This window comes from Odontesthes bonariensis, chromosome 19 (genome assembly GCF_027942865.1).
Source record: "Odontesthes bonariensis isolate fOdoBon6 chromosome 19, fOdoBon6.hap1, whole genome shotgun sequence".
In the NCBI taxonomy this organism is placed as follows: Eukaryota; Metazoa; Chordata; class Actinopteri; order Atheriniformes; family Atherinopsidae; genus Odontesthes; species Odontesthes bonariensis.
In genome coordinates this window covers 22085254-22099828 of record NC_134524.1, presented here as the reverse complement: position 1 = coordinate 22099828, position 14575 = coordinate 22085254, and the positions used below count along the sequence as shown (strand labels likewise).

The following is a 14575-nucleotide window of genomic DNA, read 5'->3' as shown; positions in this document are numbered from 1 at the left end:
CATCAAACTCGTCAAACTCTTCCATTCCAACATCAGAATCTGACGAACTATCCATCTCGAAATTGCTTCCAATAAAATCCCGAGGGTTCTCATCTCCTGCAGCTGAATAAGGGGCAAAGGTGCGCTCTTTCAAGCAGTCATGTGACACGTCATGACATCACGGTGAATATGGGTGTTGAAACGAGTCAGTTGTTTGATAGGAAACAATAACAAACATCGCAATGTGTAGTTCAGTTCCCGATGGTCGTTTTTGGTGGACAAAAAGACAATTTTGGAATACTATAGTGTATGACTCTGGCGATCGATTAATTTGTGCGCACGCCTGTGGAACACGGAAGCTGAGCAAGGTAAGTGCGCTGTTTTTGAAATCTCAAAATGTACAATGTCTGTGCTAGCTAATGGTATGGTTAGCCCCTGGGTTGAATTGTATTGCTACTGACACCACGGCCAATTCTGTAAAAAGTATTTTGATACACGTTAAGAGCCTCAGGAAAGGTTAAAAGCTTGCCCGATAGAGCCCGCTTTCATGGAAATCAGCGCAATCGGACAACTTTGCGCAGCGGGCATGAAAATGTCTCGCGTTTTTCCCTTTGGCCAACTTTGCTGGGTCTCCAACAGATGGGATATGTTTGTAAAATAGCCGGAATTCTCCTTTAAGTGTAGTCACAGCTTGCCAAGCTAATAGTTTGTTAGCTTGTTCGCTACTTTGCTCTTTCCACGCGCTTTCCATGCAATGCAATGAAAGTGTTTTTTTTTCCATAGACATGTCCTCATTATGGAGCTCCTCATGGGAATGAATACATTTCCAGTTGACTTGCATATGAACACACAGGTATATGGAAATCAGGCACAAGTGTTTCTATGCACCCCTCCAGATTTTGATAGTTAAGGTGAAAAAAACCCCAAAAAACGTCTTTCCCCCTCTATTTTAGGAAGTACCGTAACTTGTGATTGGCCCACTTCACATTCTGTATTTGCACAACAATTTGCTTTTCTCGAATATGTAAAATAAAAATGTAAAAATGCCTGTGTAGAAATCCCACCTCCTATTACGTCCTCAACCTTTTCTGTGCTGTTCGATCCCATTACATAAGGGCAAATGTTCACGTTGCTGTAGGTCCCTTTGTTCGAATGACATAGAGACTTCAGCCGAGGTTACAAAGAAGCAGAAACCAAGCATTACTCTCTCCAATGATGCAAACCAGCAGAGGAATGTTACGTAACCATCCCGTCAGCTGTCAAATCCAGTCAACCATAACATGTGACCTGTATGACTCATTAAATCAATACTTTGCTGTTTAAGCAAAAAAGAAAAAAAAACTACCTTGAGGAATAATAAAAAAGAGCTCCCACCATCCCTCATGCATTAGCTTGTCCGTGGCTAAATCAGTTCCCGGCTTGGATAAAGACACAGAGGGCTATAGGTCCCCCTAGACTCTTGGTCTGTTTTTCAAGTACTTAAGACCTTTTCCCTGTACCACACACATCATGAGCTCCCTCCCAGACCTCTGATCTACTGCTGTTCTGCACTGATTTCAAAACATTTAGCAGCGCTAGTGGCTGACCACAAGACTTGTGCTCGACAAAAAGCTTCAGACCGCATTGCTCCACATAGTGTGAGATATATCGAAATGGACATGGAACAAAAAATAAACTCTGGGCATAAACTCTGTTTCCTAAATGGTCATTTAACAAAGCTTGATTACCACATATGATAATCAACATTGTGAAACTGTGGGTTTGCTGCCCAGCTTCAGTTAAATGTCAGAAAACCTACTGGATATACTGGATCTTTAGTCCTTTCACTGAAGCATTTTATAAGGAAGGGGGACGGCGCCTATTCGGTCTGCCAGTTCCACCTAACCACCGTCTTGGCATTTTGAGTCAACAATTTCAGTTTTAAAGCCTTGATCTGGTGTCAAAGAGAACAGTGTTGCTTTATCTTAAAACAGGAACAATGGGACAAAAAACTTTTTCCACTTCCTTTTCTCACATGACAAGAAGGTAAAACACAAAATGCTGAACAGGAAAATTTGGGGGATTTGGAGTAGCTAATACATGTGTCTACATCTGAATTTGTGAATGTTTACAAGAAAGTAATTGGATGTAAACGTGTTTGGTGGTTTCTCAACAGCGAGTGCCTGCTTTTTTTTTATGTGCTCGCCATTTGCATGAGAGGAAAACTAGACATTCCTGTTCCCGTCCACTGAGGACCACAGGGGCACGGAGCAGCACACTCCGATTGTATCATACAAATGGAGCACAGAGGCGGGAGGGTGAAGAGGTGAAGAAAGTGTGAAAAGTAAAAAAAAAAAAAAAAAAAAAAAAGAAAAATTTATTTAAAAAAAACAACGGAATGGGGGATCAGGTTGGGAGAGAGACAGTCAGTGGGGTTACATGGCACTGGAAGGATCGGAATATTGGCTAAATTACAATAAGACTGATTGCTCCTTATTTGAGCAAGGTTAATTATCCTTGGATATATGGCGGTGAATGAATCAAATCAGAGGCACAAAGCATGTCATACTCCGATACTATAGGTGGCGCTGTACCCATTTCAACTATTGCTAATAGATCCACTTCCGGTTGACCGCTTCACCACCAACAACAACAAACTCAGCCATTCGAGAAAATGGCGAATGAAGAGCAAGATAAAGCTGCATCCCTCTACATTTTGTTTGTGGTGAGCTGCTTATTGCACAAACGCGATGCACAACGGCGCATTCTCCATCGCGTTGTTTGTTTCTTTCCAACGGCGACTACAACAGTAATATCGTCTCTTCCTGGGGAAAATATGTCGAGCATGCGCAGAACGCAAAGTCTAATTCACCACGTGCTTCACCGTCCACAAGCACGTTTAATTTGACTTTCAACCGAGTTATCTCGGGGTCTTAATAACTCAATCTTATTGTAATTTAACCAATAATCCGATCCTTTCAGTGCCATGTAACCCCAGTGACTGACATGCAAAGGTTTTGGCATCCTCGGTTAAAATGTATGTAGAAAATATATGATATGATAAATATAATGTAACATAGCTGAGTGGGGGAAAAAAATTTACTTATCGGTAAAAGGAAAGATAAGAAAAAACTACACGCTTTCAACATTCTAAATATTTTGTTTCGTACAATTTTGAAGGAAAAACAGGAAAGGGCCACAATTCGCGAATACCTAAATATTACGATGGTGTGAGATTTTAATTAGCTTGTTGATGTAAGGTTGTAAGGTGTCCACAGCGAAGCAAACACGAAGGGATATTTTGAAAAGCCACTAAAAAAAGGAAATGTGAATCAGACCGGTTCCCACAGACTGGTTTGAACTCATAGGCTGTAATTCAGTAGAGGAAGTAGTTGGGCTAACCTAACCTAACAATTCCGGTAAATTAGGAAAATGAAGAGAGCTCTTATTCAGGATTTACTTTCAACTCTATGTGGGATATGATATCCCGTGAGTTTGCTGTGTGCCCACCAGGACAGTAAACACCTGGTGAGTCACATCAGTTTCAGTCTTTGCCAGGTCAGACGCAATTTGTAAAGTTGTTTCCATTCTGCCTTCCACGTGCACCAAGTTGCTCCCATCTTCAAAATGCGTCCACAAATTGACAGTAGTTAAGAGTCTAACAGAATTATAACACAAGTGAAAATCCTCTGTTCAGGAACTAACACACTCCTGGCTTCAAACAGCATTTACAAATTCGCTACAGTACGGAAAAACTGAAAAACTTGTGCTGCTTTTTACTTTGTCGTTATTTTGAAGCTGCAAAGAACTCCAAATCTGAAACTCGTTAAAAAAACACAATGTTTCAGAGTTAAAACGTGATGAACGTAAGGAAATTCGGTCCCCTTTCCGTCAGCTACTCACTCTAGCAGAATTATCGATAACCGATGCGCAAACTTATTCATGCCACTGTTAACTGAAAGAAAAGAGAAGAAAAGAGTTGCTTGTGTGTGTGTGTGTGTGTGTGTGTGAAGAGGCGGTAGGAAATGAGTGAGCTGATGATATACAGCTAAGAGTCCAGACACTGAGACTAAGTGGGAAAAGTCCTTCTGGCTGTGTCTACAACTAGATGACTTATATCATTGGATCCACTCGGTGGGCTTAAGAATGAGTGCGTGGGCGTGTGCGCGCATGTGAGAGCAGCTGGGAACTCTTGAACCAGCCTTTAGTAGTTCGCATTTTCGTGCTGATTCATCATATGCACTGAAGCGAGTCAGACCTTAATGTGGATCAATTGCAATCTATTTAAACTTTGAATGACTACATCCGTAACAGCACCGTGACTCATTTGAGTTTATTTATATATGTTTATATCTGTGTATGAGCCAGCCAACCATGTGACTGCCAGTTTTAGACCTTTGGACCCCATATCATATATGCATGAGCAACTGTTAACAGTGAGTTTTTGGGGGTGGTCCGTGGCGTAGTGGGTTGAGCAAGCGCCCCATGTACAAGAGGCTGTAGGCCCCGGTTCAAGTTCCGCATCGGATGCCCCTGTGTTGCATTTTGTTCCCCCTCTCTCTGCCCCCTGCTTCCTGTCTTTCCTAACTGTCCTATCCATTAAAAGGCATAAAAAAAAAAATAAAAAAAAAAAAGTGAGTTTTTGTGTGGAAAACAACATATGAATTCCTGTCTACATACAAAACAAAGACTGTAAAATCACCCCATGTCTGAGCACATCTCAGGAGTCGTTGCCAAGTAAAACCAGGTGTTTATAAAGCCAAACTCAGCTGCAACAGATGAGGAGTTTGCTTGAGGCTGCACTGTTTAAGCACACATTACATTCAGCGGACGCTTTTGACCTAAACGACATGAGATTTTTCCCCCCCGAAGGAACAAATAAAGAGCCCTTTTGGAGTTAAGTATCTCATCAGGGGTTCCTGTTTCTGCACCCTGCTGTAATGAACAAAGATCAACTGGCTGATCCAGGATCAGAAGCTCCCGGTCATCTGCTTCTTCACGAGTAGAGCCGGATTCCATCATAAAGGATTATTGGATGCTCCCACAGTTACAGAGAAGGGGCATACTGGTGAAGACTGGAGGACATGATCAGAAAGTTTGTAATTGGAGGAGCCGCACTAAAGTTAGTCAACGATATAAAAAGAGACTTCTCGTCATGATGGGCTTTTCTGATGCAGGAGAGAAAACCTGCTTTCAAAGCAGAAAAAGAAACAAAACCATGTCACAACAAATATGGAGTAACGCAGCACAAAAAAAGGGTAGGAAAGTCCATCGGGTAAATCTAAACGTGGGACGGTAAAAACCTGAAAAACTGTTTAAGACTGTTTAAGACAATAGGACTGAGAATCGGATTAGAAAAGCGTCAGATTAAATTCAGTTGTTGTGGCAGCCTTTCTCTCCAGCATCTCAGTTGTCTTGTTTTTTTTCCCCCTTAATCATCAATCAAAAATAAATTGCTTCATTCAATCTGACAATTGCACAAGTCTGACATGGTATGGTGATAATGATACCTTTGTACTGAGCAATGAGTTATTATACCTTTTGTCTTTTCTAATAACTCATAGGTCACAGAGCAGTCTGTGTGGTCAAACTTAAAGAGAGCAGAACAGTAAAACATATGGGACCCCCCCCCCCCAATTTGCCCCCTGCTCATGTAAGAAAAAAACTAAATCTTTACGTTCGTCCAACCTAAATGACTCCTAAAATGCACAGCAACACGTTCAAATTTTAGGAAAACAAATTCCACGAAGTCGGAATCAATGTTCAATTGGCCTAAAAAGGTGCAGAGCACATAAAAAAAAAAAGTATAGAAGTGTAAAGAATTTAGTCCCATTCATCACTCAAACCAGTTTGCAGTCACTTCCGTGACGTAACAGGTCGACCATAAAAAAAACGCACTGAACAAGATCAAAGGAGGTGTATCCCTCAGCAGAGTCAGACATACTTTGGTTTAGTCAAGCCATAACCATAATTCAACTCAACTGTGGATGTAAACGCAGTGTGACAGCCAGTCCAACAATCTGGAATTTCCCCTCGGGGATTAATAAAGTATAATTGATTGATTGATTGATTGATTGATTTTGCACAGCCAAGAAATCCAGGATCAGGTCAAAGCACTTAAATGAAGGAAAGTTCAAACTACAGTTACTAAGGAAAGACGTTTGCAAACCAGATCATTATCTTTAGATGGTAAGCTTTTAAACCCACGAAGAACTAAAGGCGCCCTTTTAAAAATATCGTCTTTTTAAAGCTAAGAGAGAGCACAACCTCCTAAAAAACCTGGAAGTTCTCTGAAAGATTTGACAGAACTGTCAGCGCTCTTTAAAAAACCTGACTTTTTCAGCCTCAGATTCAGATTCAGATCGACTTAATTGATCCCTTTGAGAGGTTCCCGCAGTGAAATTTAGACTCCAGCAGCCCATCACATGAAAAATTAGCATAAAAATCATACAAGATAGACGACAACCAAATTAAGAAACAAAATAAAGAAATCCTAGTGCTATTGCTATAGATGGCTATAGATGGTTGGTGCTATAGATGGCTATAGATGGTTGGTGCTATAGATGGCTATAGATGGTTGGTGCTATAGATGGCTATAGATGGTTGGTGCTATAGATGGCTATAGATGGTTGGTGCTATAGATGGCTATAGATAGTTGGTGCTATAGATGGCTATAGATGGTTGGTGCTATAGATGGATACGAGCATGAAACAAAACTATTTGAGAGTTTGCGTGTTACACAGGACCTGAGAGGGAGAAGTGCGGCAAAAAAGAGAATGAAACTTTATCAGGAGTTGCTTAGATTCCTCACCGACTTCAGATGGCAGCGCGCATGGTGGAGTTTGAAGGGTATCGACGCATTGAATGAATGGTGTTTACAGTGTGAACTACGGGACCTGCATGAAACACCAACGATAATACTTGACAAGAGAACACGCCAAGTCTTCTGTGACCTCGTGCTAAGAGGGCATTTGCATTTGCAGTAAGATGTCCAGTGTTTCCCACAGAATTTTTGGAAACTATGGGGGGGGGGGGTAAATTCACGCGGCGTGAATTTGTGCGGCGTAAATTTGTGCGACTGCAGATTTTATTTTATTTGATTGATTTGCACACATTCATTCAAATATAACAAAAAAATACACAATAAAACACAACAAATTTAAAAAAAGGAATGTGTGCTGGAGATGTCAGAAACCCTTGTGGGCTTATAAGGAAACCTCATCTTGTCATTAAAACCCAATGATAACAATTGTAATAGAAAATATTTACAGGTTAAAACTAAACTTCATGAAAAATATAAATGGATCATATACAGTGAGTACGTATGCCTTTTTGAGAAACTTGAAAAGGTTTTCCTTGATAACAAAGGGTGTGGGAAGTACACAATGAGTTCAGGAACACATCAGAAGTGGTTTGGTGTTGATATCTTTAAAAACAAGAGAGCTATTACAAAATAAAAATCTAAAATGGAATTAACTATGCACACTAAGTAAATGTTCTACCTGAAATGATTTTTCTGGAAACTAAAAGACTGTGAAAGCTTTATAGTGAGTTCACAAACCCATCCGAAGTGGTTTGGGGTTCATTGGTTGAATATCCAGTGAGAACAAAAAAAGGCGTTGCACTTTTGCGACGGTCCCTAAGCGCTCCGGCTGCCGTAGTTCACTTAGAAGTATATTCGGCGCGGTTACTCTGATCTTTCAGGCTTACTTTGGTGAGTTGATAAAGCCTGTGGTATGTTAGTCTTAGTTTTCTGTAAATATTAATACCATCCCGAGGTTAATTGGTGCGGTTTTCGTGACGCTATTACAATTATAAAGCCGGAAAATAGGCGAATGTCGAATATAAAACCAACTTCACCCCGCTCCGCCTAGTCGGGACGGTTGAACCACACATGCGGGACGGATGAAACACCTTATTTTAAACAGAAACTATTGAGCTTACTATTTTTTTAAGCAACATACCGGACAACATACTAGTGTACTCGTCATTGCTCAAATTTCACATTATTTCTCATAATATAAATAGGTCAAAAAAATATGTTTGTCAACGAAATCTCGATGATTACAGCTGATCTTTATGCACGCGCACCCACTAATCTATAACGTGTGTCAATCGCCCCGACAGCGACTAATAACACATAAACCTTTTTTGCCACTAAACTTCAAAACTCTGACATTGCACACTTTAGGACATGTTTAATTACTAATTCACCGGTTGTATAGTCATATTGGTTGGTTTTCGAGGAAATCGCTGTGTTTCAAAAAAAATAAATAAATAAATAAATAAAAAAAATAAAAAAATAAAATAAAAATAAAAATAAAAAAAAAATCGCTGTGTTTCAAACGATTGGGATTCTGAAACTATGGCGGCCAAAAGGAAACTATGGCGGGCCGCCATAGTTTCCTCAATGTATGGGAAACACTGATGTCTGTGAGAGTTTTTCAGGAAATGATAAAGATCAAGCAGGTTCTGTCTTTGTCTTGACATGTGCTAATTCTGCCGTACGAAGGTAACGCTAACCCCGCTGACCCCGCATACCCCACAGACCCCGCAGCATGAAATGAAATTAAACGCATTTCAAAAGTTCATCTTTCGAAAAACACATGGAGAAGCCGGGACCGACTGAGTCAAACGGTGTTAAAGCTCCCTGTGTTCCAACATTAACAATGGAGCTCTTCCACTCCTCCTGCATAACAGCTCTGAATCTTTCCTGGATTAGTAACCAATAACAGGATTTATGCTCACTATCTTGATATCTCACATTTTATTGCTTTTTCGGCTGATTGAACTGATAAAAAAATTAAAGGCCATAAAGTAAGAAGACTTAAAGGCTGCACTGAACCTACAATTAAAAGCGATGCGTTTGCTGTTTTCAATAACAGAGAACAGTATTAGCTGCCAAAAAAAATTCTCATCAAACCGTCCCCAGAAACTATCATGTTGAGTTAATCTCAATAATATCTTCTGGAAACTGTTATCAGGGAAACTTGTCACTCAGTAATTCTAGCCATTTACTGCACGGAGTGTACATTTGGGTATTGCCATCAAGCATTTTTAGCCAGACGTGGTGTCACTTGATGACAAAAGCCTTGGAAGACATCTTCTCAAACTGTCCATCTGCGTTTATTTAATCCAACGCAAGCTGCCAACATATATATTTATTCTATGGCTGATACTCCCTCATAGCTCATGGATTCTCCATTACAATGACAAATTTGTGCAATAACTCCCACCCAGAGGTCCAGGTCTGCGTTAAGGCTGATTTATGGTCGGAAATCAGGTCGTCTGCGTGTGTGTCGCAGTTAACCCAGACATGTTCCCCCCCCCCCCCCCCCCCTTACGCAGACACTCTGGTGCACCTCCCCAAAATTGTAACTCACCGCAGACAGTCAGAGAGTCTCTATTATCAGGAGAAGGAAAGCTGGCGACTTTTTCCGGGTGGTACTGCACTCTAGGGGGCGCCAACGAAGCAGTGCAGAGCACGCCGAACTCTATGATGGTACTATGAAATCCACCTTAGATGCAGCCATTGCTTTGGAAATCATTTTTTATATTTTTCCATTTTAATTTTCCTAAAGGCAGGATGAATTATCAAACGGCACTTGGTTTGATTTTTTAGACTGACTAGATGTGTTTAAAATACACATTTATTGTCAGTATTGCATCCCGAGTGACGTCACGCATGTGGCATCACTTTACGGCATGGTCAGTCCTAGCGCTGAGCTAGCAGAGAGGTGTTAGCTGAAATAGTTACAGATTTCAGCACAGCCCTTTTACATACTCTCTGACTAGCCTCTGGTTTAGCTTTGGTTGTTGTTAGCAGCACCAGGTTAGCACTCTGGCACAATGGACAAGTGCCGTAAAGCAGCCGGTCGTAATCAGCCGTGCGTTCTTCAGATTCCGTTAGCTAGATGCTAGCAGAGACTGACTCGCAAATGCCAGACCTGTAAGAAAACAGAAAGATATAACTCCCAGGTTATTGTACTTTCGATATAAATCCACATCCCTCTGTCTGAAATCACAGTAATATTTTCAGGTTTCAGCCGTTAGCGGGGACATTTTTTGAGTTATTAGCGCCAGCCCTATGGCCAATGGTCATTCTGCACTCGCTCGCCAGCGCCCCCAGACAAAATCAAATGAACTGCAGCCAAATTTTTTATAATGGGGTGAATAGGATATAAGTGGAACGGCTGTCTGTAAAAGGGCTGTGAGACAGTGCCGCAGACATCGCCACATGGAGGAGAGAAAGGAGGCCTCTGATTGGTCAACTCTACATCCACTCTACACTATGCGTATTTCCGGTTTGCTAACCGGCTAATGGTGACGCTAACCATGCTAATCGTGATGATTCTTTCGCCTCTCTGCCAGCTCCAGTTGTAGCAATATTTCTTCTATTTCTAGATCGATTAGCTGCATCTCAATCAAAGTGCGCATTCGTCCAGTCGCCACTGTTGTTGAATGACCTCCGTAACCGTAACACCCACAATCCTAGCTTGTTCGTGATTGTCCCTCTTGCTTTGTGGCGTGGGATTAACATAGCGCAGACAGCGCTTCAAGGCATAAATCAAAAATAACTGCGTCGTGTCTGCGACAAGCTCACTGCGACACACTGCTGTGAGAGTATACACGGCCCTTTAGTCCCCGCAGATGTCTCAGATGTATTCAAATACGTGCACACTTCAAAACAGGGAACAGTCATGTTCGCAGCTGTGTTAGATAAACTCTTTTAACACCACTCAGACACAACAGTTATTAATGCCACGTACACTAATAATTACTCAGCACATTATTCAGTATATTCACGCCAAGCCAGAGTTACAGCTCGAATTGATGGCCCTGTCACACTGTTGCGTATGAGAGAAGCGTATGAGTTGCGTGTGAAAATTAACAATATAATTTTCATACGCACGAAAAGTCCTTGAAAATAAAGAATGACTAGCGTATGAGTAGCATGTGAACTGCGCATGCCCAGCGTACGTTTCAACGCGCCTATATCAGCAGCCTTTCCACATTGCTCCATTATTGCAGTAGACGACGCGCTATCAACATCTCTCGAGACATTCATCTCGATCATGCCTCCCAAGAAGCAATCGTCATTTGCCTGGGCCCTGGGCCGAGGAAAAGGCAAAAAAACACAAGAATCATTCTCACCCAAACCTGCTGAAATGCCTGATGCACCTGCGGTTGATGAGTTACATGCTTCTGAGCGATCAAGATCCCCAACTCCTCCTCCTTACCGCTCCCGTGAATCGTCGGTTGCCTGCCGCCTCCATCTCCGCCAGACGGGCTATAAATACGCTAGCTGTACGGTACACCTTCATGCCAACATATGGCAATTTATGTCCAGCGTTCTCGACCTATCTGTAACGTACCTATATCGTACCTCTAGCGTATTCAGCGTATGCCTAGCGTATGCTTAGCGTATTAACCATACGCACAAAAGTTTTGAGCATGTTCAAAAATTTATTTCTGCCTCAGCGTATGCCAACATATGCCAGCGTGCTTGAAACGTATACAACCTATGCCTAATGTTCCCCAAGTGTATGTCAGCGTATACCAGCGTATGAGTGATATTTTTCATTCGCAACTCATATGCTTCTCTCATACGCAACAGTGTGACAGGGCCTTGACCGGCTATCTGGACTCCTCTCCAATGTCCCAGCGTACGTGCATGGGACCTTATTAACCAAAGTATGTTTTTTTTTTTAACAATATGTTTATTGATATTTGAAATTTTACTCCCCCCCCCCACATACAATCGGTATAAACAATACTGCAACACAACAGCATTCACATCAATAATAGTCACAACAAGAAAAATACACAAGCTAAATAATAAATAAATAAAATTTAAGGTTAAAAGAAGGAAAAGAAGAAAAAAAAGGGGGTACACGACATAGATATACTTGCAGGATAAGTTATGCAGTAGCCTGTACATAATGAAAGACTTTGAGTGGCTAGGTCTAATCATGGCCATCACAATGAAGAGAAGTGCTGTTTTGCAAAAAGGCCACAAAGCTTCCCCAGCATTTATCAAAAACCAAAGTTTTTTTCCCGAGATTGAACATAATCTTTTCTGAGGGTAAGTATCATGAGAGCTCTTTAAGCCACAAGGAAACACAAGGGGGCTCCCCACTTCTCCAGCGAATGGCTATACATTTATCAGCTGCAATTAGAGCCAGTCTGATAAAGCGGATTTTGTCCCTCACATTGATTGGTAAAACTGAGACGTCCTCCAGTAGCGTCAGCCTCGGGTTGGTTGGGATGTCTAACCCCACAATTCCTTTAATATTGTTTAAGATAGACCTCCAGTATTGTTCCAGACAACTACATGTCCAGAACATATGTAGAAGAGTTCCCTTTTCCGTCTCACATCTAGGACAATATTCTGAATAGCTACTACTTATTTTGTGAAGGCGTTGAGGTGTCAGGTAAACCCTGTGTGTAAGGTTAAACTGTAAAATTTTGTGCCGGCTATTATAGGAGAAAGACTGAGAGCCATCACAATCAGCTTCCATTCAGAGTCCTCGAAAGCATAGCCAATGTCCATTTCCCATTTAACCTTTGCATTAAGGACTTTACTTTCTGTAACGCTCATGAGTCTGTAATAGGCAAAGGATAGAAAAGTGAAATTTCAATGTTGGAGACCATCACACATGTAAGTATAGGCGAATTTACTGCACAGACATGGTCTTTAAGGTACCTGAATGATGATTTCATAAGATGATGCTACAGTTCTAAAGTCAGGATTTTATTAGAGCAGAGCGACAGGCTGGAAATGCTTTAAGTCAATGACCCTGAGTCTTAGGCTACGGCTACACGAAAACGAAACGAGGTTTTTTTTGAAAACGGGTTCGAAAATTCTTGCGACCACACGGAAACGCGCTGCTGTCCAGACGACAACGATGAAACGATACAATACACACGCCACTGTGTCACGCCACGCTGTGAGACAATAGAGAAGTGTTAAAATTGGCTCCCAGCGTCAACGTGTGACTGACGCAAAAACGTTTTAGCTGTAACAATGGAAACGAAACGAGGCCGTTTTCAAACTTTCCCACTCTGGAACCCGTTTTCAAAAACTATCGTTTTGGGGTAGTGGGAACGCCGGCTCCGTGTGGCCGCGACAGCGAAACGATAAGAAAAAGTATCGTTTACAGTGAAAAACGTTTCCGTGTAGCCGCAGCCTTACTGGGCTGATTTTCTGTCACAATTTCTGATAGCTTCAGCCGCTGGATGAAAGACAGAAAATGCATGAAAGCAGCTGAGTCATGTCTGTTTTTAATGCAGCGCTGCCTGCTGGCAGTTCTGCACGCAGAGATTTCTCAGAATTCTCCACATCTTTCAAAAAACATTGTGAATTGAAAATGATGAAATCCCCAGATTTTACACTGAGGAACATTACGTTAGGCTTTTTCTCATTCTATTACAAATGATTTTTTTCACATTTTACAAACCTTTGTTAGATAGTGGGATTTATAAAGTTCCACATTCAGAATGAACAAGAGGCTTTAGCCTGGCAATAATTTACCCAATCGGGGTTATTCCATGGTAAATATACAATTACATTACAGCTTTTTCAACTGGCCCCATTATTCGGTGAAACAATTCTCTTTTTCTCACTGTTCCATTTACAAAACCCCTGCAATGCTGTAGATTTTGATAAAATTGCATAAAAATATTCCCTAAGTCCCTCTGATACAGCTCCTTCAAAATTTGCAAGACATTAAGGAAATTTGAAATGAGACCTGGCACGTATAATACAGAATGTCAGCAAAGTATTTAGTCTTTATTTCTGACCTTTGAGATGTAGGACTTGATGCCTTCAGCCAGTTTGATGCAAGGCTCTCCAAAGAGCTGGGCCAGCTGTTCTGGGATGTCCTTCTCCTGATCCAGAGCATTCAGTATACTCAGGCACTTTAATTCCTCTTTCACGCCTTGGCTACGCACCTGTGGGGTAAACACGGGGGAGAGAAATATAAACTAGGCTGCTGAAAAGAGTCTGAAACAGAATTTGAATCCATCAGAACTTTAGATCGAGAAAAAAAAGATGAAAATCCTTTTCCATTTCCATTTGCAAAATCTGCAAATGTTATCATCAATATTACCGGTTTACTTCTAAAAGCACCTATGAGGTCATATAACCATCATAATTTAGCTTTTCACTGCCCTCTTGGGACACTCCCGCATGCATTTTTGTCAAACTAGTCATGCTCAGGTGTGCCATCACTCTCAGATATTTACATTCGTATGTGTTTCTCATTTTCATCCAGTTTTTTTAGTCTCACAGTCAGTGTCCCAACTTTTTTTTCGGTATTCTGGTTGTACTTTTAGGCACCGGGACATATTTGAGGGGTCAAAAATGCGGAGCGCTCTCTGGCTCTGGAGGGAGGTGCACGTGGGTGTGTGTGAGTGTTTATCCTTCAGGGAGGTTTTCACGGTCTGAAAGCCCTGCTAATGACTCTGTAACAAGCGCTGATGAAGAGAAGGAGATTACAGCGCTGCACTCCGTCGACCCCTCGCTTTATTACTATTCATCTCTCTCCGTTAGACCCCTGTTATGAATCATAATCATGAAATCATTCCCTTTTATTTTCTTTCATTCTTGGTTCTG

At 41.4% G+C, this 14575-nt stretch overlaps 2 protein-coding genes across 2 annotated transcripts in view; both read right to left on the bottom strand.

Annotated features, from left to right (window-relative positions):
- The window catches only part of rps4x (ribosomal protein S4 X-linked), a 346107-nt gene extending 333504 nt beyond the window's left edge, over nt 1-12603 (bottom strand). Inside the window, exon 1 of the mRNA XM_075451770.1 lies at nt 12599-12603. Coding sequence (XP_075307885.1) covers nt 12599-12600 — 2 coding nt within the window. The 5' untranslated portion in view covers nt 12601-12603. The remainder of the gene's footprint in view (nt 1-12598) is intronic.
- Nucleotides 1-14575, bottom strand: part of tnfsf10l (TNF superfamily member 10, like) — a 79505-nt gene that overhangs the window by 29788 nt on the left and 35142 nt on the right. The window contains exon 2 of the mRNA XM_075451769.1: nt 13762-13911. Within this exon, the coding sequence (XP_075307884.1) occupies nt 13762-13911 (150 nt within the window). The remainder of the gene's footprint in view (nt 1-13761; nt 13912-14575) is intronic.